This window comes from Arvicola amphibius, chromosome 8 (assembly GCF_903992535.2).
Source record: "Arvicola amphibius chromosome 8, mArvAmp1.2, whole genome shotgun sequence".
NCBI classification, from domain to species: domain Eukaryota; kingdom Metazoa; phylum Chordata; class Mammalia; order Rodentia; family Cricetidae; genus Arvicola; species Arvicola amphibius.
Genome location: NC_052054.1, coordinates 61,961,165 through 61,987,561, shown reverse-complemented (window position 1 = coordinate 61,987,561; position 26,397 = coordinate 61,961,165). Strand labels below are relative to the sequence as shown.

Genomic DNA, 26,397 nt, shown 5'->3' with positions numbered 1-26,397 from the left:
AAAAGTGGATATGGGAACAAGGAATTATATATCTTTATTAAGGGAGCCATTCTAGGGTTGGCAGAGACTTGACTCTAGAGGGGTTCCCAGGTGTCCAGGAAGACGCCCCCAGCTAGGTCCTTGGGCAGCTGAGGAGAGGGTGCCAGAAATGTACAGATCCTATTGCCATACTCATGAATATATATTACATTCTTAAATGAACTACACAATCACAATATCCCAATTAATATTAGAAATACATATATAAAACAAAATTGACCTTAAAATCTATACCAATGCAAATTATTCATATCTATATCATATCCCTTTTTAAATGTAAAAGAACATTTATAAACAATATTTGGGAATATGGGTGCAGTTTTTTTTCTCTCCAAACTGCTTCCTGCTGAATGGGGACGCTGTTAATCAGATCTTTCATGGTGTAACCTGTGTGCCAGATTTATCTCAGTCATCAGTTGGGTGAAGTAATTTTCTGATGGTGTTCACAGCAACGTTTCAGGAGGGCATGGGCTATCATACCATATTGGATAGAAGCAATCCACAGGGTTTTATTTTCTGTAAAAACAAAAGAAGAATCTCTTTTCCAAAGTATCATATCCTTAAATCCAAATTCTGAAGTCAAGGTATTTTCAAAATATCTATCTTGGATTAGTTCAGCATCATTTGTAAACAAATATCTTTTAGCAGCTGTTACTCCTTCCTCAGCATTCAAACAATTCAAAGAGAGCATAATAGCATACAGTATCAAGGTTCTCTGTGTATCTTCCATCTTTGTGTGGCTTTGTTTTAACCTCTATTTCTTTTATTTTTACTTTTACTTTTTGAGACAGGTTCTCTGTATATCTTTGTCCTGGAATAACCCTGTAGACCAGGCTGTCCTTGAACTCACAGAGATCCACTGTCTCTGCTTCCCAAGTGCTGGGATTAGAGGTGTGTGCTACAACACCTTGAACTCACAGAGATCTGTCTGTCCTTGCCTCCCAGGCATTGGGATTAAAGGTGTGTCCTGCCACACCTTGATGTCACAGAGGTCAATCTACATCTGCCTCCCAAGTGTTGGGATTAAAGGTGTGTACCACCACACCAAACTACTTCCCTTTTTCTTTTTTACTTTTAAGAACTTTAACCTTTATCCTGCATATATTTTTAACACATAGTAAACCATTTAGACATTGTCTTCGACTTTGAATCTTTCTTTTACTGTATATCTCTCTCTTTTTCTTACCACATGAGCCTTTAATTTACCAAACAATATCGGTAGGACTAAAGTCGTGACTTTGACAGCTAGAACCAGCCCATTCCTTAGCTTTCCAGCCTCATGGCAGAGGTACCGGCTGTAGCCATGTTTATCACAACTCTGTGGTGGTTCAAGGTCCCTGCCAGCAAGCAAGCTGCAACAGTGTTAAACAACAATCAAAAGCTTCATAGTCAGGACTGCCTGCTTGAAAGAGTCAAGAGTTTGCCCTGGTAGGATGGCCCAGAAAGCCGGCATTTTAAAATGGCACAGCTTTTTTCCTGCTATGGCTGAAAACTGAAAAGCACACATTCAGCTTTAAGTTTAAGTGTTTCATGGCAGGACCTCTTAAAAGAGCTGCAGGGTTTTGCAGCTAAAGCTGAGTCAGGAAGCTTTTCTTAGATGAAGAGCGCTTGCTTGTCTCTAGCAAACAGAACAGACCCAAGAAATTGCTGCTACCAAGAAAACATGTTTTACTCTAGTCTTTCCCAAGCTTTCTCAGGCTTTCTGTGGATCCAGTTATCCATGTGGGCGCCATTCTGTAGTGAGGAGTAGTGGGCCATGTTTCTGCCACCCCGCTCCCAGCCGCCTGGCTAGCTTAAGCCCCAAAATAACAACACACAAACTTTATTCATTTAAACACTGCCTGGCCCATTAGTTTCAGCCTCTTACTCACATCTTGACTGTGTTATGCTACATTATTAGGTATAAAATAAAAGAACTAAAATACCTATTTTTCAGTAAAATGTATTTTTGCTTTTTCTTATTTTATCTTAAAAATCTATCTTTTTTCATTTTATGTACAAATTCCAGTTCCCACTCCCTCCCCTCTTCCCAATCCCTCCACCTTCCTCCCACTCCCCATTCTACTACTCAGAGAGGGTAAGGCATATTGCTTTGAGGAGAACCAAGACCATCCTTACTATATATAGGCTGAGCAAGGTATCCCTCCAAAGAGAATGGGTTCCAAAAGCCAGTACTCACAGTAGGGATAAATTCTGATCCCAGTACCAATGACCCCACAGTCTGCCCAGCCATACAACTGTCACCCTCATTCAGAGGACCTAGTTTGTTCCTCTGCTGGTTCCTTCTCTGTCGGCCGTAGCTGGTGACCTCCCTGATGGAGGAGGGTCATCTGTCATGTGTTACTTTCATTGGTTAATAAAGAAACTTCCTTGGCCCTTTGATAGGACAGAAAATTAGGTAGGCAGAGTAGACAGAATAGAATAGTGGGAGAAAGAAAGCAGAGTGAGGCAGAAGCCTCAGGCAGACTCCATAGCTCTCCTCTACAAGATGGATGCAGGTTAAGAATCTTACTGGTAAGCTACCACCTCGTGGTGCTACACAGATTATTAGAAATGTGTTAGTCAAGATGTGAGAGTTAGCCAATAAGAGGCTACAGATAACGGGCCAGGCAGTGTTTAAACAAATACAGTTTCCATGTAATTAATTTGGGTAAAGCTAGCCAGATGGTGGGAAGTAGCCCGCTGCTACTACATCTCCCATTAGCTCAGGTAAGCTGTTTCATTGGGTATTCCCATTAAAGTTTTGACCTCTTTGCTGGTATTCTCACTCCTCCCACTCTTTGATTGGACTTTGGGAGCTTAGCCCAGTACTCGGCAGTGAATATTTGCCTTTGCTTCCATGAGTTGCTGGATGAAGACCCTATGGTGACATTCAAGAGAGTCATCAATCTGACTTCGGGCACTTTCTCCACTATTGCTTAGGTTCTTAGCTGGAGTCATCCTTGTGAATTCCTGGGAATCTCTCTAGTGCCAGGTTTCTTGCTAGGTCCATAATGGCTGAACCAATCAAGGTATCTCTTTCCTTGCTCTGCTTCTCTGTTCTTCCTCCATCTTGACTATTCTATTCCCTCAGTTTCTTCTTCCCCCTCCCCTTCTTCCCTTCTTTTTTCCTTCTACCCTCCCTTCTCCCACCTCCATTCTCCCAATTTTCTAAGGAGATCATGTCTATTTCTCCTTCCTAGGGAGATCTATATATGTTTCTCTTAGGGTTCTTGATACATAGCTTCTCTGGGATTTCACTTCTTTGATTAGTGTTGCCCCAAGATATTTTATGGTACTTGTGGCTATTGTGAAGCCATATTGTGGCTATGGTGATGTTTCTCTGTTTTCTTTCTCACCTTCTTTATTATTTGTATATAGGAGGGCTACTGATTTTTTTTGAGTTGATCTTGCATCCTGCTACAGTACTGAAAGTATTTATCAGCTGGTAGAATTTTTGGGCTCACTTACATTACTATCATATCATCTGCAAATAACAAGAATATAACTTCTTCCTTTCCAGTTTTTATTCCCTTGATCTCTTTTGTTGTCTTATTGCTCTAGCTAGAAATTCAAGAAATATGTTGAATAGATATGGAGAGACTGAACAGTCTTGTCTTATTCCTGATTTTAGTGAAATTGCTTTGTGATTCTTCTCTCCATTTAAATTTGATATTGGCTGTTGACTTGCTGTATATTGTTTTTATTATGTTTAGATACGTTCCTTGTATCCCTGATCTCTCTAAGACCTTTACCATGAAGTGATGTTGGATTTTGTTGAATGCTTTTTCATCATCTAATGACATGATCATATGTTTTTCTATCTTTCAGTTTATTTATATGGTGGATTACATTCATGGATTTGTATATGTTGAACCATCCCTGCATTTCTGCATCAAGCTGACTTGAACATGATGGATGATTTTTTTTTTTGATGTGTTCTTGGATTTGGCTTGCCAGTATTTTATTGAGTATTTCTGCATCAATGTTCAAGTGGGAGATTGGTCTGTAATTTTCTTTCTTGGTTGAGTCTTTGTGTGGTTTTCACTTTAGGGCAACTGTAGCCTCATAAAAAGTGTTTGGCAGTGTTCCTTCTGTTTCTCGTATGTGGAACACTTTGAGATGCGTAGGTGTTACCTCTTCTTTGAAGTTCTGGTAGAATTCTGCTCTGAAACCATCTGTCCGTGGGCCTTTTTTGGTTGAGAAGCTTTTGATGACTGTTTCTATTTTCCTTGAAGTTTATAGTTTATTGAAATTGTTCATCTTGTCTTGATTTAATTGTGGCATGTGGTACCTATTAAGAAAACTGTTCGTTTCTTTTACATTTTCCAATTTTTTGAATACAGAATTTTGTATTATGACCTAGTGATTCTTTGTATTTCCTTGGTGTTTGTTTTATACCCCCTTTTCATTTCTGATTTTGTTAAGTTGGATGTTCGCTCTCTGCCTTTTGGTTAGTTTGGATAAGGGTTTGTCTATCTTGTTGATTTTTTTCAAAGAACCAGCTCTTTGTCTCATTGATTCATTGTAATGTTTTTTGTTTCCATTTTATTGATTTCATTCATCAAATTGATTAATTCTGATCATCTGCTCCTCCTCGGTGTGCCTGCCTCTTTTCATTCTAGAACTTTCAGGTGTGCTGTTAAGTTGCTAGTATGAGATTTCTCCACTTTTTTTATGTAGGAGAACTTTCTTCATAGCACTACTTTCATGGTGCCCCATAGGTTTAGGTACTTTGTGCCTTCATTTTTGTTGAATTCTAGGTAATCTTTAATTTCTTATTTCTTCCTTGGTCCAGGGGTGATTTTATTGATCACTGTTCAATTTCCATGAGATTTTAGGGTTTCTGTAATTGAATTCTAACTTACATGGTGATCTGATAAGATGCAAGAAGATATTCCAATTTTTTTTTTTTTTTGGTTTTTCAAGACAGAGTTTCTCTGTGGCTTTGGAGCCTGTCCTGGAACTAGCTCTTGTAGACAATGCTGGCCTCGAACTCACAGAGATCCGTCTGCCTCTGCCTCCCGAGTGCTGGGATTAAAGGCGTGCGCCACCACCGCCCGGCTCCAATTTTTTTGTATCTGTTGAGGTTTGCTTTGTTACCAAGTATGTGGTCAGTTTTTGCTGGTGTGAGGTTATCTGTTGCCTATGTTTTTGTGGGTACAGTTAGCTTCTTTGGGTTGGTGTTGAATGAAGCGGCTGGGCTGAGTCCCGTCACCCGGCTGCGGGCTAGCTTTACACCCGAAATAATTACACGGAAACTGTATTCATTTAAACACTGCCTGGCCCATAGTTTCAGCCTCTTATTGGCTAATTCTCACATCTTCCTTTAACCCATATTTAGTAATCAGTGTAGCACCACGAGGTGTGGCTTACCAGGAGAGATCTTAACCTGCGTCCATCTTGGAGAGGAGAAGCATGGAGAGTCCTATGGCGACTGCCTGAAGCGTCTCCCCCACTCTACTTCCTTGTTCCCACAATTCTGTTCTGTCTACTCCACCTACCTAATTTTCTGTCTCTTAAAGGGCCAAGGCTGTTTTCTTTATTAATTAACCAATGAAAGAAACAGACAGATAACTCTCCTCCATCAGGTTGGAGTTTTCCTACTAGTACTATCTGTAGGAATGGATTGTTGATAGGTATTTTTCAAATGGCTTTGTCATGGAATATCTTATTTTCTCCATCGATGCTGATTGAAAACTTTGCTGGGTATAGTAGTCTGGGCTTGCATCTGTGGTCACTTAGTGTCTACAGCACATCTGTCCTGGACCTTCTGGCTTTCATCATTTCCATGGAGAAGTCAGGAGTAATTCTGATAAGTCTGCCTTCATATGTTATTTGGTCTTTTTCCTTTTCAGCTCTTAATATTCTTTCTTTATTCTGTGTGTTTTGCATTTTGATTATTATATGGTGAGGGGACTTTTTTGGTCCAGTTTATTTGTTGTTCTGTAAGCTTCTTGTACCTTCACAGCAATATCCTTCTTTAGAGTGGGAAACTTTTCTTCTATGATTTTTTTGAATATATTTTCTGTGCCTGTGAGCTCAAGTTGTTTTCCTACTTCTATCCCTATTATTCTTAGGTTTGGTCTTTTTCATGGTGTCCCAGATTTCCTGGATTTTTTGTGTTAAGAATTCTTTAGATTTAACATTTTCTTTGACCAGCGAATCTATTTCCTCTATAGTATCTTCACTACCTGAGAATCTGTCTTCCATTTCTTGTATTCTTTTGGTTATGCTTGCATCTGTAGTTCCAGTTCATTTATCTAGAATTTCCATTTCCAGAATTACCTTGGTTTGTGTTTTATTATTTTTATTTCAGTTTTTAAGTCTTGAACTGTTTGCTTCACCTGTTTGATTATTTTCCCTTGGTTTTCTTGACAAGATTTATTGAGTTTTTCCAATTTTTTGCTTGCCTTTTCTTCCATTTTTAAGGGAATTTTTAATTTCTCCTTTAAAGGTCTCCATCATTCTCATAAAGTTATATTTAAAATCATTTTCTTCTGATTCTTCTGGGTTGGGATGATCATGTCTCCCTGTTGAATGACTACTGAGTTCTGGTGTGACTGTGTTGCTGTTAAGGTGGTTGAATGAATTCTTGCTTTGGCACCTACCTATCTCTACCTCTAATTGATGGCAGCAGTGCCTTTGCCTCTTGGTCCAGTCATTGTGGTTGCTAACTGTGTCATTATGATATGTTCTTGGTTTGCTCTGTATTGTCACTGTGTCTCAGGGAGACAATGAGTTCTCTCTTGCCCTGCTCTCCTTGGTCTGCTATCATGGTTTGCTCTGTGATTTGCAGGGATGACAGATGGGGAAGTGGATGGTGATGGGTGTATTGGCAGTTTTGGGGGCAGACTGGAACTTGTAGCTTACAGGGTCTGATCGTTGGGGTGGGGTTGTTGCAGCAGCCTACCTGGAGGAAGCTTGCCTGCTATCTGGCTAGACAAGCTGTGGCAGATGGGGGAGGGGCCCAGGGTTTTGCCCTGGTACCGAGAGCCTAGAGAGTTGGTCGTCCAGCCGCAAGGGTAATCACTCACCTCGTGGTCTCCTCTGTACAGTTCTAGTCTGTTCTTCAGAGTTCCTCTGAGGGAGCACAGGATAGGTGGGTTTGATCCCAGAGTGGGACTTGTAGCTTACAGGGTCCAGTTGATGGGGTGGGGGTTTTGGAACAGCCTACCTGCAGGAAGCTGTCCTGCTAGCTGACTAGAGAAGTGTGGCAGGTGAGGGTGGGTCGCAGGGTTTTGCCCCATTACTGAGGGCCTAGAGAGTGGGGTGCTCTTCTGAGTGGGTAATCATTTACCTCTTGGTCCACTCTGTGCAGTCTCAGCCTGTTTAGTAAAATTATGAATAGAGCTTAGATTATATTTTGAATCAGAGTGCAGCTTCTTTTCTCCCAGTATGCATAGAGGCTACCAAGTAAACAGTCAGGAGGAAGCTGATGGCTCTCGATCAAATAGCACATACACCAGACACTGAAGTTTCTATGGACCTGGGTCTGGAGTTTTACTCTAGGCAGTAGAAAGAAACATAAGGGACCCAGTCTTCTAAAGTATCAGTTCTGGGGTATGCTGTTATCAGTTATTCTGGTCCTGCAGTAAAGCTAGAGCAGCAGCTTTTACAGATGGTAATTCTATGTCCTTGGAGCTCTGTGGTTATCTTAAGTGGGATGCTCTTTGCATATGTACTGACTGAATGCCTACTAAAAAAGATAATTGCAGGAAGGCAGATCTCTGTGTATACCTAGGGGAGAGGAAAGGAAGACTGGCAGTGGGAAACTGTTTTTGTGAAACAGTTCTGAACTATGGGAAATAATTCTCAAATATGTAACAGAATGGGATTTAGTAACATCTCCAACAAAGTTCACCCACTTTATTCACAAAGCAATAATGCCAAAAAAGCTTTCTTTTTGCTTTAACCTTTATAAGATCCCTTGGTTATGATAAGTCACTTGTGAAAAAATGGCTAAACAATTACTGTATAATGTTGCAGCTTGTATCAATAACACATCTTAAAATAATATTCCACAATATTTCACCCCTGTTGTCTAATAACAAAATGTTTTAACTTTAACAAAATAAAACTTTGTACAAGACAATTATCAAGGAAGAATTACATTCACAATATTCAGTTCACTTGTATTTAGCAAATTCAGAGAAAACACTCCATTATTCATCTCATCTTAGTGACTCCAAAGATTAATAGCTAATTTACTTTCTATCATAGCTACAGAAAACTAAAACTCTATTTATTCTTTAACTCCATTCAAGACCCCAGAAAAAATTAATATTACCTAACAACAGAGACATCTGCTTGGACAGTCACCCTAAGTCCCCCTGAAACATTGGGGAATCCATTTTGTCTGACAGGCCTAGAGCATCTGGCAGATTTTTCAATGAAGCAGAAAATTTGAAGTACTACCCTGCTTTGTATTTGCAAAGTTCATGAGTCATTTTCCTTTGTGTCCTAAAGAATTTCTCGCAGATGTTTTTGAAGCAAGAATCATGAAGGATTGTCCTTCCTTGTTTTTAGCAAAGTTCAGAATTCACTTTTCTGTGGGTCCTGCATGTTCAGTCTGCACAGCACACTGAAGCAGTCAAGGCAAAAGCAGTTTCTTGCCCAAATGGTTAGTCTTGCAACAATGAAAGCAAACTCCACTGGAGTTTCTTTGATACCAATCATCATTTTATTAAGTAAATTGGTACTGCCAGGAGCAGATGTGTTTCATTATCATGAGAAACCTTATGTTAACAAAACATTTTAAATGCCATATTCTATAGGTTTTTTGAGTGTTTGAAGACCATTTATCTATCTAATATATATTCAGTCTTGAAAAATACTTAATGTTACTACAAGTTTCATTATCATAGATTAACTACTAACCCAATTTCTTAATTATACATTGCATTTAAATGAGCTGCATAAGTTCAATTTTCCAACAAAGAGTAGAAAAATATGTACAGTGAAACAAAAATGAACTTTAAATTTTTATTGGTATACCAAAATCTATGCCTATGCAAAATATTTGAAAGTAAAGTTGTTTTTTTTCTCATTTTTTTATTAAAAATTTCCATCTCCTCCCCTCCTCCTCCCCCTTCCCTCCCCTCCCTTCCACCCATACCCCCACTCCACCCCTCTCCAAGACAAAGAACCATCAGGGTTCCCTTCACTATGTTAAGTCCAAGGTCCTCCCAGCTCCCACTAAGTCCAGGAAGGTGAGCAACCAAACTGACAAGGCTCACAATGAGCCCGTCCATGCTGTAGAGTTCATGCTCATTGCTGTTGTCCTTGGTTTCTCAGTCCTCCTCCACCGTCAGCCACATTCAGAGAGTCCGGTTTGGTCCCCTGTTCCATCAGTCCCATTCCAACTGGACTTGGTGGTCTCCCGTTAGATCTGTCCCACCGTCTCAATGGGTAAACGCACTCCTCACGGTCCTGACTTCCTTGCTCATGATCTCCCTCCTTTTGCTCCTCATCAGGACCTTGGGAGCTCAGTCCGGTGCTCCTATTTATTTTCATATGACAAATATATTTTTGACTTCCAGTTTAAAGTTAAGTGTATCTATGTTTGTTCACTTTTGCAGTCCTGTTCACAATAATCAATAAACTGTTATTTTTGTTCTTTTGGGGAGCTCACCACCAAGTTCCCAAGTAAATAACATATGTGGAGGCTTATTCTTAATTATAAATGGTTGGCCTTAGCTTGGTGTGGTCTTGCCCATTTTCCTTAACTTTAAATTATGCTGTCTACATTTTGCCTTTGTGCTTTTTTCTATTCTTCTATATATCTTACTTTTACTCTTACTCCTTGGTGACTGATTGTGGCTGGCCCCTAGAGTCCTCCTCTCATTGTTCTCTGGCTCCTTCTTTTCCTCCCAGATTTCTTCTTCTATATATTCTCTCTGCCTGCCAGCCCCTCTTATCCTTTCTCCTGCCTGACAACTAGCCATTCATGTACTTATTAGACCATCAAGTATTTTAGATGGGCACAGCAACACAGCTTCACAGTGTTAAATAAAGGCAACACATTTTTGCATCTTTAAAGCAAATTTTCCATAGAATAATCAAATGTAACACATCTCAAAATGATATTATAACACTTCCCCTTTTGTCTAAACAGAAATGAAAGATTTTAACTTTAACCTATTAAAACTACATACAACCAAAACAATTATCAAGTAAGAATTATGTTTACAATATGCTGTCCATTTGTACTTAGCATATTCAGAGAAAATAATGCATTATCTATCCTATATCATAATGAATCCAAAATTTGACACCTAACTTACTTTCTATCATAACTAAGAAAACCTGCAACTATAACTATCTAATCTTTAGCTCCATCAAAGACACAGAAGGATGTAGTATCATCTAACAACAGAGATATTTGGCTGTCTGGAAAATTACCCACAGTTCCTCTGTGATGTTTGGGTATCCATCTTTGGTTTACAGGCCCAGAAGAGCTGTAAAAATTTTCAGTGAAGCAAAAAATTTGAAGGTCTGTTGTACCTTATGTTGACAAAGTTCAGCAGCCTTTTTTCCTGTGTGCCCTCCATGTCCAGCCTGCACAGCACATTGCCAGTAGTCATACGCAAGAGCAGTTTCTTTGCCCAGTGGCTAATCTTGCTGCAATGAAAGCAAATTCCAGTCTAGTTTCTTCAGTTGTGTATGATCTCTGAAGTAAATTGTTGCTGCCAGAAGCAGATGTGTCTCATTGTCATGAAAACCTTAAGTTAACAAACCATTATTAGGAGGAGCCCTTCAGGATGAAATTCCTCATTGGGGATATAATATGAATATCTGTAGCATCAGCCTATTTCCTGTTGTTTGTGTCTACTATGTTGTGGTTGAAACTAATCTGTCTAGCTTCCTTCTTGTGGTGTCATGCCTTCACCACCATTATAGACTCTGTTCCTAAATCATATATAATTCAATAGAAGTAACTGCTATTCAGTGTTAAGGCAGTTTAGTAGTCTACTGTTTTAATTTTTGCTTGTTTGTTTTCAAAGACAAGGATTGTCTGTGTAGCCCTAGCTGTCCTGAAAGTAGCTCTGTATACCAGCCTGGCCTCACACTAAGAGTTCCCTGGACTGTGGCTCCCAAGTGCTGGGATTAAAGGCGTGCCAACATTCCTGAATTTTTTGTTTTTATATTATTGGATAATGGTTTTGCTTCTGTCAAGCATATACTGTTGTCCTGAGCTTCACCCATATCTTAAATTTTAAAATTTGTCAATGGTTATCATTCTGTTTCTCAGAATGGCGTGTATTCATGACATTAGTCCTAGCTGAGTTTTCTTAGCCTTTGGATTGTAGGTGCATAACCTTATTCCTGACTGTTGTATTTGTTATGAAATTTTTATTGAATATGAGTATTTTACCTGTATGCATGGATATGCACCATATGGGTACCTGGTTCTCACAGTAATCAAAAGATGGCCCCAGAAACTCTGAACTTGGAATAATGGAAAGTTGTGATCACCAATGCATGTACTTAAGCCCAACTATATGCAAGACCAACAAGAGTTCTTTACTATTGAGCCATCTTTCCTGCCTTGTATTGGTTATCTGTGACTAACATTAATTTTTCTGTTGTTTTAATCTATCCATTTGTAACTTCTTAAATACACAGTGCCTCTTAGTAAAATCATTTTGATGTTACAGTTTAAATAGGGGCATTTCAGGTATCTGGAAGATGAATAAAGAACTGGAGTGAATGCATAACACTTTGTTAGAACTTCCACAAAAACCCTGAGTTTTTCCTCATTTTTTTGTTAGACTGATTTTTTACATGGGAAACAGGGTCTTAATATGTACTTCTTGCTGTCCTGGAAATGATTGCATGGTCTAGGCTGGCATTCAACTCAGAGGCAATACATGCCTCTGCTTTGGAGTGCTGGGGTTAAAGGCAAGAGTCATTGCACCCAGCTTGCCCATCTTATTTTTCTCTTATCTAGTTAGGAATTGATTGTTTATATACAATTTCTCCATGTGTCCCTGTACTGTTGATCTGTTTGTCTTTCTTTTTCAGTAGGCTTTTCTTTTGCAAGGTGATATCCCTTTCAAGGGGAACAGAAATGACAAAGGTGAATCTCCTATACAATTTCCTTCTAAAGTAACTTGGTGATTCGATTATCATGTTTATGTCATGGAATAAGAGTGGGGAACACCAGAGTTATATGACTATACATGTATAATATTGCCAGTATACATGTATACTTTTATACATATATAATATTGCCAGTAACATGTTTTCTGTTGTACATGTGTATGGGATATTTTAGAATGCAGTGGCCTATGATGATGTGCATATCGACTTCACTTGGGAAGAGTGGAATTTGCTAGATCCTTCCCAGAAGACTCTCTACAAAGATGTGATGTTGGAGACCTACAGGAACCTCACTACCATTGGTAAGACTGAATTTTCCTTCATGTGTTAAAATAAGGGGACAACTGTTTGTTGGTTCTTGATATTTTTCTGTAATTTGATTGAGAAAGAAGAAGAATGAGGTGAATACAACAGGCATCGTTCTAAAGGTCACTAAAGATAGTAGTTTTTTTTCAAATTTGCAATAATATAACATTCATTTTCTGGTATTATCTTTTAGGATACTACTGGGAAGACCATAATATTGAAGAACATTGTCAACATTCTAGAAAACATGAAAGGTAGTTTTCATATGCATGCTGATACAAATGCGCCTCTGAAGAAATTGTAATCTGTCCTGGAATTTTTAAACAAAAGCAACAGTGTGAATGAGCACAACTTAAAGCACATTGGAGATTATTAAATCCTTACAAAAGCATATAAGATTGGTGAATTGCATATACAATGCATCCTTTTAAGAAAGAAGACAAGGAAACAATGCCTTAACATATGTTACCATCTTAATTATAGCTCCATGAGAGCTATGATGTAGAATTGTCAATCCATTTATTTCATATTGCTCACATTGCAAAAGGTATACACATTGAAGAGCTGATAAGTATATCTCCAAAACTTTATAAAACACAAATTTACCATAGTAAAACTAGTATAACTCATATACTTGTGACTGTGCTAAGTTTCTTGAGGTGGCAGTTAGAGCCAAGGGGCAAGGAGCAGTTGTTCTAGAGGACCCTTAATACCTATATCACAAGTCTATGAAGACAGAAAGTCAAACTGTGTATTCAATGGGAAACCTTATGTTTTTTATTCTTCCTTCATTAGCTGTATTATATTTTGGTCTGGTTACAAGGCATATGAGCATAGGCATGTGGAAAGACATAGCATACCTCTCTCTCAGAATAATTAGAAGATATGTAACAGTCCCCACATTGAGTATACTTGTTGAATTTGATTAAGGTATACAAGTAATTTCTTTTCAATTTCTATTGTTAATACATTAACAAACTCACATGGCCTAAAAGCGCTATGAGTACTAGGATTGTATAAATACTTGTGTTTGCCCTAGTGCATGTAGCAGATGTAATATCACACTATAGGGAACTTTATGAATGCAATCAGTGTGGTAAAGGTTTGATTTTTTTTCCAGTTCTATTCAAATTTCTGAAAAATCTCATATAGAAAAAATGTTCTGTAAATGAGAACCATGTAATAAAGGATGTTACCATCATAAGTGTGTACCGGCGGTCGGAGGAGTTTGGAAATAACCAAAATAGTCCTTTAATAAATCAGTTTTAATAAAAGGAGAAATAAGGGAACTTACAGAACCAAGGGTCCAGCGAAGTAGAAGGTAATGCGGGGAACAGAAAAACAGGGCTCCTTCCGGCGCCCCGATCCTTTTTAAGGGTACCCTACTCCCCTGGGGCAGCCACGCCCCTGAACGCAGGGATTGGGCCAGCTGCCCCAACATAAGTGTCTCCAAAGATGCAAAACAAATCATAGTAAAGGGTAACAACATGAGTGTAAACACAATGATAAAACTTTAAGATATAATTCTTCTTTACAATTGGACCAAATTGTAAAATTAATTAATAAAGAGAAATAAGATTCAACAGTGAATTGACTATGATAATGTTTTATATGTGCCATTATATCTTTGCAGACATGAAAGAAGTCAAACTGGAGAGAAAACTTCTGAATATACTCAATGTACTACAACCTTTGCATATAACAGTCATCTTCAAAAGCATGAAAGAACACATACTAGAGAGAAACTCTATGAATGTAATGAGTTTGTTAAAGCCTTTGGACATCACAGTCATCTTCAAATGCATAGAAAAACACATACTGGAGAGAAACCCTATGAATGTAATCAATGTGGTAAAGCCTTTGCATCTCACAGTCACCTGCAGATGCATAAAAGAACCCATACTGGAGAGAAACCCTATGAATGCAATCAATGTGGTAAAGCCTTTGCCCAAAAGGGCAATCTTCAAATGCATAAAAGGACACATACTGGAGAGAAACCCTATGAATGTATTCAGTGTGGTAAAGCCTTTGCATCTAAAGGTCATCTTCAAAGGCATAAAAAAACACATACTGGAGAGAAGCCCTATGAATGTAATCAATGTGGTAAAGCCTTTGCCCAACAGGGCAATCTTCAAATGCATAAAAGAACCCATACTGGAGAGAAACCCTATGAATGTAATCAATGTGGTAAAGCCTTTGCATCTCACAATTATTTTCAGATGCATAAAAGAACCCATAGTGGAGAGAAACTCTATGAATGTATTCAATGTGGTAAAGCCTTTCCATCTCCCAGTTATCTTCAAATACATAAAAGGACACATACTGGAGAGAAACCCTATGAATGTAATCAGTGTGGTAAAGCATTTGCATCTAAAGTTCATCTTCAAAGGCATAAAAAAACACACACTGGAGAGAAGCCCTATGAATGTAGTCATTGTGGTAAAGCCTTTTCATGGATGTGTAGTCTTCGAAAACATGAGAAAAAATTATACTGCAGAGAACCTCTATAAATGTAGTCAGTGAGGTAAAGCTTTGCCCTTTATACAAGAGTAAAACATATTGTGTGCAATCAATCTTTAAAGCCTTTGCATATCACAGTAATCTTTGACTACCTGAAAAAATATTGAGGGCTTCTTATTGCAATTATTTGGTAAGATCTTTAGCCAGCATACTTATCAGTTGCACAAGAGTATTTATTAAGTAGAAAAAAATTGTGTCAAAATCTGTTCAAGCATTTTGATATCTGATTTTATATTGTTTGTACCAGCAAACTCATGAAAAATAATTTATAAATTTATGAAACCATATATATGTATAGGGTAGAAGGGCTAGCTAAAGCAAAGCACCTTGGCCCTGAAACCAGCACTAGTTAAAGACACATACTTTGGTGCTGAAACCAGAGTCAATGAAACACACCTTGCCCCTGAGTTCAGAGCCAATGAAAGAAATTCCCTGACCCTGAAAGCAGATCCCAAACATTAAAGGGGGACAATGAAGAAACACACTTTTTCCCTGGACCTGGAGCCAAAGAAACACACTTTACCCCTATCCAACGGAGCACAGAGCCAGTTGATGTGGGATTCCCTTCTGTATATGTGTTGCTTTTATTGGTTAATATCTTCCCTTCCCCCATCCTGACCATCATATAATCCCTCTCAAGTTATCCTCCCCTTCCCTTCTACCCTCTTCCTCCCTCTCTAACCTCCCTTCTTGCTCCACCCCTTGCTCCCATTTTTATAGGAGCTCTTTCTATTTACCCTTCCCACGGAGAATCTATATATGTTTCTTTTAGGGTTCTCCTTGTTACTTAGTTTATCTGGGGTTAAGGACTATAGGCTTTATATCCTTTGCTTTGCAGCTAGTATCCACTTATGAGTGAGTACATTCCATGCTCATCTTGAAATTTGCATGCAAATGGAACAAACTAGAGAAAAACATTCTGAGTGAGGTAGCCCAGACTCTAAAAGAATTCTAAGAGACATTTATATCTCTCCCTTTGGTGAACAAATAGTGAAATAGCAGACACAATGAAATTCTAATTTCCTTAGGAATTTTATTGTGGAAAAAGACCGATTCCTCCAGATGAGAATGTCTCTCCTGAAGAAACATTCACTCTTTATTTGTATATTTTCATTGTAGCTAACTCATTGTTACATATTTGGAAATTAATTCCCACAGTTCAGAGCTGTCTCCTATGCTTTTGGACTCACTGATCACATTCCCCTAGCTACTATATGTGAAAACAGCTTCCCACTATCAGGCCTTCATTCCTCTTTCCTAGGGAAATACAAAAATATACCCTCCTGCAATTACCAAGCAAGCATTTGACGTGTCTTTATGGTCCAGGCAAAAGTATCTCATTTGAGATATTCACAGATATCCAAGGACATAGAATTACTACCAGCATCAAACTGCTAATTCATAGCTGCTCAGATAGATAGAAAAATAAGCTAGCCCTGGTTTTACCTCACTTATAGATAAAGACTACAGTGACCAAAAGCTAATGTTCATTAAAATATTCTCAAATCCTTATGCTCACCTTCAACTCAATTTACTGATGATTTTACTTCAGAAAATTTAACTGCTTTTGTTTTACTCTCAAGGATAGCAAAACTGCGGATAACTGCAAACCAGAGAAAGACTCCCTGCACAGACCCACACTGAGCAGAATCAGAACAGCTGATAACAACATACCTCAGAATGGATAAGTTAGAGGCCTGGGTCTCCTCTTTGTTTCTATTGCTTAGAGCAATAAATGTAAATTCCAGACCTAGGCCCATAGAATTTGCCGCATGTGGTGAGTATGCTAATCAGATCAGGAGCAATTAGCTTACCCCAAACTGTTTATATAGGTTGCCTGATTACCTGGTATCCTCTATGCATGCTGGGAGGAAAAAATTTGTGTGCTGGTTTAAAAAACCAGTCCACGCCGTATTCATAATTTTACTGAAAATAAACTTTTCAGCTCTTTACTAATCACCCAAAAGTATAGCTTAGTGCACTAAGCTTCCACTCTAACATTCCTTGATGGTTTATTTCCTTTCCTAAGTTTCTCCATTAAGGAGTTCTCTGGACATGCACTAAGTTACTTCTACCTTTGAGCTAACAGCCATGAATGTCTCTCTGTGTGAAAACTCTTATCTGATTTTATTGAGGAGAAAGAATTCCAGCCCCAGAACCTGCTATAGCTTGGGAATTGCTGGTTATAAGGGTATATGTAACTGGAAGCATTTGTAATGAGAGGAGAACAAGGTAGAATAAGGAATAAGAAGGTGAAGTAGAATAAAAAGACACGGACAAAAAGAACTTGTGAATAGATTTCTTATCCCTCAGATTCTAGCCCCCTTCACTTATGGTGTCTTTAATTGAACTCTGAGAGAGGTTTCTTTAGAACTGGACACTTGATGACCCCATTAGCTGACCAACTCTAAAACAGGTGTAGCCCCATCAGAGAAAAGGATGGGAAAGAAGCATGAAAGCTTTTCTCCTTTGACCATAGTTCAATTAAGCAATAAGTAGTAATGTAGTCAATTTTAGATCATTGTTAAATCTTATGACTGACTGTTTCTTGTATTCACAGAACAGGTAATCAAAACTCTTGATAAAGAACTGAACTTATGAAACCACATTACAGTAGTTACACTAGTTTGTCCAAAATAGAACTGAATAAAATAGTATGTTCCTGCCTAAAAGAACTATTATTGTACAGGTGTAAGTTGTAGAGCCTGAGAGAAAATGTGTGATAAGTACTTGGTATATGCTATACAAATACCAATCTCTGGAGCACATGGCTATATACCCTGTTTCAACTTTTAAAAATAATTTTTGGAATTATAATCACATCATTCCCATTGTCTCTTTCCTGTCTCCAAGTCCACCCATAGATACTTCATTGTTTTCTCATTCATGGCCTCTTTTTCCTTTTATAACAGTGTTTGAATGTGACCTATGTTTGGCCACAGAACTTCTAAGCTATAAGGAAGAGGGTTGGCTACACTGATCAGTGAGTGCATAATGGAGTACATACACAAGGGATATGGTATCTTGGATGAAAGAATGCTCTGAAAGACTGGAATGGTTTCAACTAAAATACAAATTTACCATACTAGAACCCTGTCTGCTCCTAGGATGGAAGGGTAGAGCTGGGAAGGCCTGTGCTGCCTTAGTCATTAAATCTCTTCTCATCTAGTAAGGGATGCTTCTATTCTGAGGCCCAGTAGGATAAGTCTAGCTATTGAGGGACTGTAGACAAGCCTCACAATCAAGTAACATCAGTGGGAGATAGACTGTGGAATTTTTTTCTAGGATTCTCTTAATGCAGCTATAGGTAGCCATGAGGGAGACCATAGCCTATGCCCTGGTGAGTAGGGCCACACTGCTCTTCATGCAGGAGGAGCAGGTTGACTGAGCTCTCAGATCTGCTGGGAGCTGAATGAACCATTAGACAGACTATTTCTGTTGGCCAATATGTTCACCTTGGTAGTGATCCTATCCACCTTCCCAACACCAGGAACGTCCAAGAATCCTCTGCAGCTCAGAAATTCCCTTTGTTCCATGGAAATGAATTTCTCTGAATCAGGCCATTGTGGTTGGTGGAGGAAAGCTTAAAGCTTTAAAGCATTCTAACCAAGTATTTCTCAACCCCTTATATCTCCTTTCTACCAGTTTTTAAACTATTTGTAAAACTTATCACATGAAACAGTATGTAGAATGCAAGGTTGAGAATTTCTACAAACCCGACTATCAGTTTTCCAATTTTTCTTCCTACCACACACCAAAAGCGTTGCCTGTGTGTACGTGCAGGACAATATTATAACCATGACATCTCATAGTTGGGCCTGCTGAGCCTTCCAATTTCTAGGGAATACACTCAAGGAGTTTATTTGAAAAGGCAAACAAAGAGTAAAAGTAAAACATGCTCCAAATTTTAACAATGATTCTGAATGTGATGTGGAATTGTGTAGTATCATATGAAATAATCTCTGTTTGCAGTAGATTGGAATTTTCCATAGAGATCAGCTAAAATTAAGTAAAAGCATGTTGCATTGTAATAGTTGATGTAAAATCACACGTATTTAGTGTTTATATTCTGATACACTTGGACATATTTGCCTACATGAAAGCAACCCCATTACTCCAAACAAAAGAGCGAGGCATGCTCTCCAGACATTCTCTTTTTATTGATGTGTTAATGTCTGTCTACATTATACAGAGTTCTCATAAAATGACAGATTTTCTATGGATCTTAGCAGGCTTCCCAGTATGTTTTCTGTTTAATTAAAACTAGTATTAGGAACTGTCAGAATTCTCGTGCTCAAGACTGTAGCATTCATGGTAGCCTAAGTATGAAAATAACCCAAAGTTTTACTTGTTGAGGACAAGCTTGGGGCTGTAAGAGGACATAGTACTAAATGAATGAAGATGATAGCAGTGCTTAAATGATTATACACTTATAAAGGACTCTCACAGTTAGTGTTGTATTAGTCATAAAACAGCATATAATAAGAAATTAGTTTATGTAAACCTACTTTATCTCATCCGATCTTCTGAATTTTATCTATAATTCACTCTCATTTGTCAGGTGGATGTGAGAGCTCTAGCCATCTTGTCTACACTAAAGGTAGGAAAGAAAATTATGGGCAGAAAGAATATAGAATCTGGTGAAAGCAAACTCCTCATTCATTCAGTTGTTATGTGGAGAAAACAATTAAATACCAAGATTTTTGTAGCAAGAGTTGTTACAGAGATGAGATGCAAATGTGCTACTTTTCTCAGTATTTCCTCAGAGTCTGTTGTTATGTCCTTTTAGTTTCTGATTTTGTTGATTTAGATATTCTCTCTCAGCTTTTTAGTTAGTTTGGTTATGGATTCATCTATTTTGTTGATTTTCTCAAAGAACCAATCCCTTGTTTTATTGCTTCTTTCTGTCATTGTCTTTGTTTCTATTTTATTGATTTTAGACCTCAGTATGATTATTTTCTGCCATCTACTCCTCTTAAGTGGGTCTGCTTTTTGTTCTAGAGTTTTCAGGTGTGCTGTTAAGTCATTTGTATGAGATCTCTCCAAATTTTTCATGAAAGCACTTGGTGCCATGAACTTTCATTTTAGCACAGCTTTCATTGTGTCACATAGGTTTAAGTATGTTGTGCATCATTTTCATTGAATTCTAGGAAGTCTTTATTTCTTTCTTGACCCACTGGTAACTCAGTAGTGAGTTATTCAGAGTGAAATCTCCTGTACATTTGAGTTATAATGTCTGTTATTTCCATCATGTGTTTGTTTAGTTTCTGCCTGGATGACCTGTCCATTAGTGAGAGTGGGATGTTGAAGTCTTCCACTATTATTGTGTGGGACTCTATGAGTGATTTATGATTTAGTAATCTTTCTTTTACAAATGTTCGTACTCTCATATTCAGGGAATAGAAGTTCAGAATTGAGACATAATCTTGGTGAAATTTTCCTTTGATGACTATGAAATTTTCTTATCTAGATCTTCTGATTAATTGTGGTTATATCAATTTTGGTAGTTATTCAGATACCTACAACCACTTGCTCCTTAGGTTCATTTTTAGAAAATCTTTTTTGAACCCTTTACTCTGAGGTAATGTCTTTCTCTGATGTTGAGGTGTATTTCTTGTAGGAAACATCATGCTGGACCCTGTTTTTATATTGAATTTGTTGGCCTGTATATTTTTATTGATGAACTGACCCCGTTGATAATAACGGATATTAATGAACAATTGTTATTTATTGTTCTTTTGTTGGTGGTGATTGTAGTGTGTGTGTGTCTATGTGTTTCCCTTCTTTGAATTGCTGATGTGAAATTATCTATTGTCTGTGTTTTTACGGGTGTAGTCAACTTCCTGGTTTTAGCGTTTTAGAGTTGTGTTTTAGATAGATATTGTTTAAATTTGACTTTTTTAGGAATTTTTTTCTTCATCTATGGTTGTTGACAGATTTACTGGGTACAGTAGTTTTGGCTGACATCCATGGTCTCTTGAAGTCTGCAAAACATTGGTTCAGACTTTTCTGGATTTTTGGATATCTGTGAGTGGTGAGGTGTGATTCTAATGGATCTGCCTTTATATGTTATTTGGCCTTTTCCCCTTGCCACTTTTTAATATTATTTCTTTGGCCAATATTTTTAGTATTTGTTTATTATGTGGCAAGAGGATTTTCTTTTCTGATCCATCCTACTTGGTGTTCTATAAGCTTCTTGTGCCTTTATAGGCATGTCTTTATTTAGGTTGTGAAAGTTTTCTTCTATGTTTTTGTTTAATAGCTTCTCTGGGGTTTTGACTGGGTTTCTTTTCCTTTTCTTTCTATTATTCTTTTGTTTGATATTTTCAATAATGCCTGCGATTTCCTGGATATTTTATGGTAGTAATTTTTTAGTGTTAACATTTTGTTTGACTGAAGAATCTGTTTACGCTATTGCGTCTTCAATTCCCTAGATTCTCTCTTCCATCTTTTGTATTCTGTTGTGATGCTTGAGTCTATACTTCTGTTCACTTATCCAGATTTTTCAGTTTCAGGATTCCCTCCATTTGTGTTTTCTTTATTGCTTCTATTTTCGTTTTGGAGTCTTGAAAATTCTGTTAGTTTTTTTTATTTTATTTTAAGAATTTATTGATTTCTTTTATTTTTGTTTGTCTTTTCCTCAGTTTCTTTAAGGAATTTGTCCATATCCTCTTTAAGAGCCTCTATCATCTTTATATAGTAATTATTAAGGTCATTTTCTTGTGCATCTGTTGGATTGTTCAGGTCTTGCTTTTGTAGAATAGTTAGGTGCTGGTGATGCAATTTTACATTTTCTATTATTGACTGTGTTTTTACACTTGCATTTAGCTATCTGAATTTGGGGTGATTTTAGGTTTAGCTGTTGATTCCTGCATTTGTCTTTGTAGATGGTTGCTTTATTCCTTGATTTTTATTTCCTCTCTGGTCTTCTTGCCTAAATGGTCATGAGTTCTGGTGACTAGCATATCTTTGGGTTCATTAGAGTGTCCTCTTTAGCATTTAAGGGTTAGGAATCCTTAGATCTGACCTGATTCTTACTAAGGCCAAAGTCCTCTTCCAAAGTTGTGGAACTGGATATGTAGCCCAGGGGAGGGAGTGTAGACTAGGGTCCCTAGAGTCTGGCTTCTGGAGTCCTTAGAATCAGTCTGGTGTCTAGTACAGCTATTGTTGCTGGGAACCCTAGAGCTGACCTGTGTTTCAGTAAAAGCAAATTCCTCGGAAGTTGTAGACCTGTGATTTTGAGATCTGATCTCGCTTCTGCTGAAGCATAAATCTTTCAAAGTTTTAGACTAAAATATGGAGTCAATGGTAGCGGTTGGAAGATCATGTGGTGTGTGCAGTCTGGAATAGTTAGGCAGAATTAAAGGCGTTTAATGGGTGGTGGACAGAGTCTTGCCTGCATAACCAACATCTTAACAGTAATGCATCAATTTCCTGGGGATTGTTTATTTACTCTTCTCTATTTAGTTTGTTGTTGTTGCCATGGTTAATCTGTAAAAGACTTTTAGTTTATTGGATAAAATGTACTTTTCTTTTTTGATAAAATGTACTTTGAGGCCTGGGCAAGTATTCTTGTTAGGGATGACCTGAAATCAGACATCAATTTCCAAATTGAGGGGCTCATAACCACCTGCTACTCCAGTTCCACCTACTTCTCTGGTGTGTCACCTCTATACTCATAAAAGACATTTTCTCACACACCCAAACAGACACATCAAGTTTGGGATAAACTTGTTTGCAAACATTCTTGTGACTTATAAAGCAATTAGAGCAAGTTGCTTTTCATGTCCCATAATACAAATCATACAGTCAGGCTTTAAAAAAATCTTTTATCTTGCATTTGTTTACAGAACTTTTCATTTTCTCACTCTGATGCAGAATTTACATTCAGTCATCAATCATAGAAAAAATGGTTTCTAAATCATCTTAACAGATACCATTTTCTTTATTATAAGAGAAACACACAGATTTAGCAGTCAAAATTATTTTTTACAATGCTGAATCTTCAGAATACTTGTATAAATTATATGAATATATTTATTTAAATAAAATTGTTAGTATATTTATGTGAACTATATTTTATACTTGTTTACAAAATGTACTAAACAGCTTTTATATATTTTAAACAGAATACAAAGTAAGTAGCTATATGAAAAATTAGAGACTGAATCAAACTCAAAAACTGGATGTCAATTCACTGAAAATGGAGGATGTCTTTAATGAGCCAACTCCTCAAATGATTGCTAGAAATGATGATAACTCAAAGAAGAGCCTCTGACCTGATCAGATGCTGAGGCAAAAAGAAATCAGAGGAAAAAGACATTTAATTGTAAAGTGCATGTAAAAATGGTCAAGAAACAACATTTTAAATAAAACAAATGAAAGAGTAGTGATCACTATGCAATGGCTTACAGTAATATTTTGAAGTACTGTTTAAGAAGGAAATGCGAGAGAAAATATCAATATTTGCATAAAATAATTTTTGTTATTTAGAGATATAGTCAAATTTATCCCAGGCTTTCCTTTAAATAGTTACCTCATTAAGGGTGACCTGGGAATCCTAAACTTTCTCCCTCCACCTTCCAAGTGTTGAGATTTCAAACCTAAGTTGTCATGCCTAATTGTAGGAAAAAAAATGTGAAAATACCCAATACCTATAGATGATTAAAGTTGTCACATCACAGGATGTTTTCAGTTAAAGAGAAAGTGCGAAAAGCTATGGGGACAGTAATTGGATCCATGAAGATATGGTCTCTAAGAGAACAGGATGAGAAACGAAGGTGAAACTACCTTGTGATACAGCAGTGGTATAGAAACAACATCCAATAATGCCCAAACATAAGACGACAAGGCACTAAGACTAAACCTCAATTATATAGTAGGATTGTTTATTTAATAATCTGTCAACATGATCAATGCAGGTTAACTGCTAGTTTAAAAAATAACAACATAAGAGTAGTTCAAAATACTACCTTAAAGATGATTCAATGAGAGGCAGGAGTATGTTAGTACTTTCAAAACTACAGGCTCAATTTATATGTAATTCATTAACTTGTCTCGAAAACATATTTTATTTTAAAATAAGATTAACACCCATTTTGATTTCATCAGCATTGAGGTAATAAATTCATTTTATAGGTGCTAGAATTAATTTAGATAACATAAGTTGAAGAAGGGCACTTAAAAGAAATTCCACAATAGCTCAGAATTTAATATAATAGAGGGTTATTTATTTAGGGCCAGACTCACAGATCACAATCCTCTATTGGGACAGGGAGCAGCAACTGAATCCTGCAGCTGGAAAAGAGGCCGGATGTGCGCTTTACATAGACATATATAGTATAAGAGGCCACGTCCAAATGGGCAGGTAACTTAAAGGCTACTGGTGGTAGAAATTCCTACAGCACCTCCCCCTTTTATTTAAATAAGAAAGTTCTAAGCCTAATACAAAGTTATATACAATAAAAACAAATATCAGGTATAAAAATTAGAAATACAACCAGCATAAACAAAATATCAAGCAGGAAACATATGATTCAATAATTATCCAATCCTAATGAGTTTAAAGAAATAACTTGGCCAATTCATGAGAGGAAAGTAACTACAACTATATAGTTTTTAACCTAATCAAAGACCCAAGAAGGGAAATAATATTACCTGAGTAAGCAGGAAGTGCAATCCAGCATCTTCCAAAATGTGCAACAAATGACAGAGACAACTGGCTACCTGGACAATCACCCAAAGTCTCATTTGCAGTGTTGGAGCAACCAACTTTGGCTAGGCCTAAAAACTGACAGACCATTTTCAGAGGCAGGAAATTTTTAAAAACTGTTTTACTCTGTCTTGACAATATTTGACAGTCTTTGTTCCTGTATCCTGCTTGTCCTGTCCAGATATCGTGCATTTTGTCAGTAGTTGATGCATGCATGGGCAGTTCCTTACCGAAAGGCCAGTGTAGCCAAGAAGAAAACAAGCTCAAAGTGGAGTGTCTTCAGTGCTCAACATTCTCTTGGGTATAGATCGGTGCTGCCAGGAGCAATTGTGTCTCACTTCAACAGAACCTTCAGTTATTTAAATGTCATATTCTACAGCTCTTTGAAGTGGTTGAAGGTTACCTATCGATACAGAATACAATTTCTATGTATCTAAAGAACCTGATTCATCTAACTATAAGTATGATAAACATGGATGACTATTGACATATGAATCTTTATACCTATATATCTTAAAGACTAAGACTTCATATTAGAATATTAAACAATCTTTAAACAACTGTGCAACAAATGACAATGATCTCAAAATGTAAACAATGTATAAGTATCTTGATCAAAGGTAAATATATATATTGCAACATGATAAATATATCCCAAAAGTATATCAATATACAATATGTCTTAAGCAGAGGCAGAGGCAAGCATACATACAATATGACAAAATAATTTTGCCTAGGTATAAAAATATTGTGGATGAAAATAGGAACATATTCAATATAATTTAAGCTTGTATCAATATACAAGAATTTATACTAATATAAATTGCCTATAAATAATAGCTCACAAGTATTCACTCTATTACTCACTATTATTAGTGTGAGTAAGCTCACACTAATCTATTATCCCATCCAATTTCCTCTTTTTGTTTCAAAGAGATTCCTGAGTCTACATAATCCTCCCCACCCCCCAATCCCAACCCTATACCAATTATAATCAACCCATAAATGATGTCCCTAACCCTGAGGACAAATGTTGTTTGGAGATGGGATGTCATCTCCTAGAATTACTTCCAGTTGTCATGGGGGCAATGTTCTTTCTATGGGATCCTGTGAAAGTAAAATGATGGTTAAGTTCCAAGATTACCGTCTGGTATAATTGCATATAGTCTCTGAGTATTTGGTAGGGGTTTTCTGAGGTTCCTATCTGGAGTTCTGGCCAGAATATTGTAGAAAAGAGCACCATTTCAGCTAACCAAGTTGGAACCATCTTGAGCATCTGGTACCCAAAACAGGTCTTATAGTAATGTTATCAGCATCATGATGTCATATCAACCAGGTGGAGTTGTTGTTGTGGGGCCCCATCTTCTTTCTGGAAAATTCAAAGATAATCACAGGAAAATTCACTGTTCATTGTGGAAAACTTAAACATTATTTATATAGACATATACAGACATATATTCAATGAAAGGTATTATAGAAATGATAATAGGTATGAAGAAAAGTAAATTTTTAAAATTTTTTTCTTCTTTCTGTCCCATACCAGATGGCTCTTGACATGAGACTGAAACTCTGAATTTTTATTTTAACATCATGCTTGGATTTAGAGATGGACAGAGTCATTGTCCAACTCCAAGGCCAGCTCTATATATTCATTCATATATATGTATATATGTATATAAAATAAATATACATAAAATGTATATGTTTTGATCACCTGTCCTTACAAGTCATATTCC

The 26,397-nt window shown here is 37.2% G+C and overlaps 1 protein-coding gene across 2 annotated transcripts in view; it reads left to right on the top strand.

Annotated features, from left to right (window-relative positions):
- LOC121676929 (zinc finger protein 120-like) overlaps window positions 1-21,527 on the top strand; it is a 61,883-nt gene extending 40,356 nt beyond the window's left edge. The window contains exons 1-4 of one of the 2 annotated variants that reach the window (XM_038339484.1): window positions 12,051-12,100; window positions 12,299-12,425; window positions 12,623-12,683; window positions 14,063-21,527. In XM_038339484.1, the coding sequence (XP_038195412.1) occupies window positions 12,092-12,100; window positions 12,299-12,425; window positions 12,623-12,683; window positions 14,063-14,939 (1,074 nt within the window). In that variant the 5' untranslated portion in view covers window positions 12,051-12,091 and the 3' untranslated portion in view covers window positions 14,940-21,527. Of the gene's footprint in view, window positions 1-12,050; window positions 12,101-12,298; window positions 12,426-12,622; window positions 12,684-14,062 lie in introns of those variants that run through there. The other variant, XM_042055530.1, reaches the window with a different exon arrangement.
- Window positions 21,528-26,397: the final 4,870 nt, after the last annotated feature.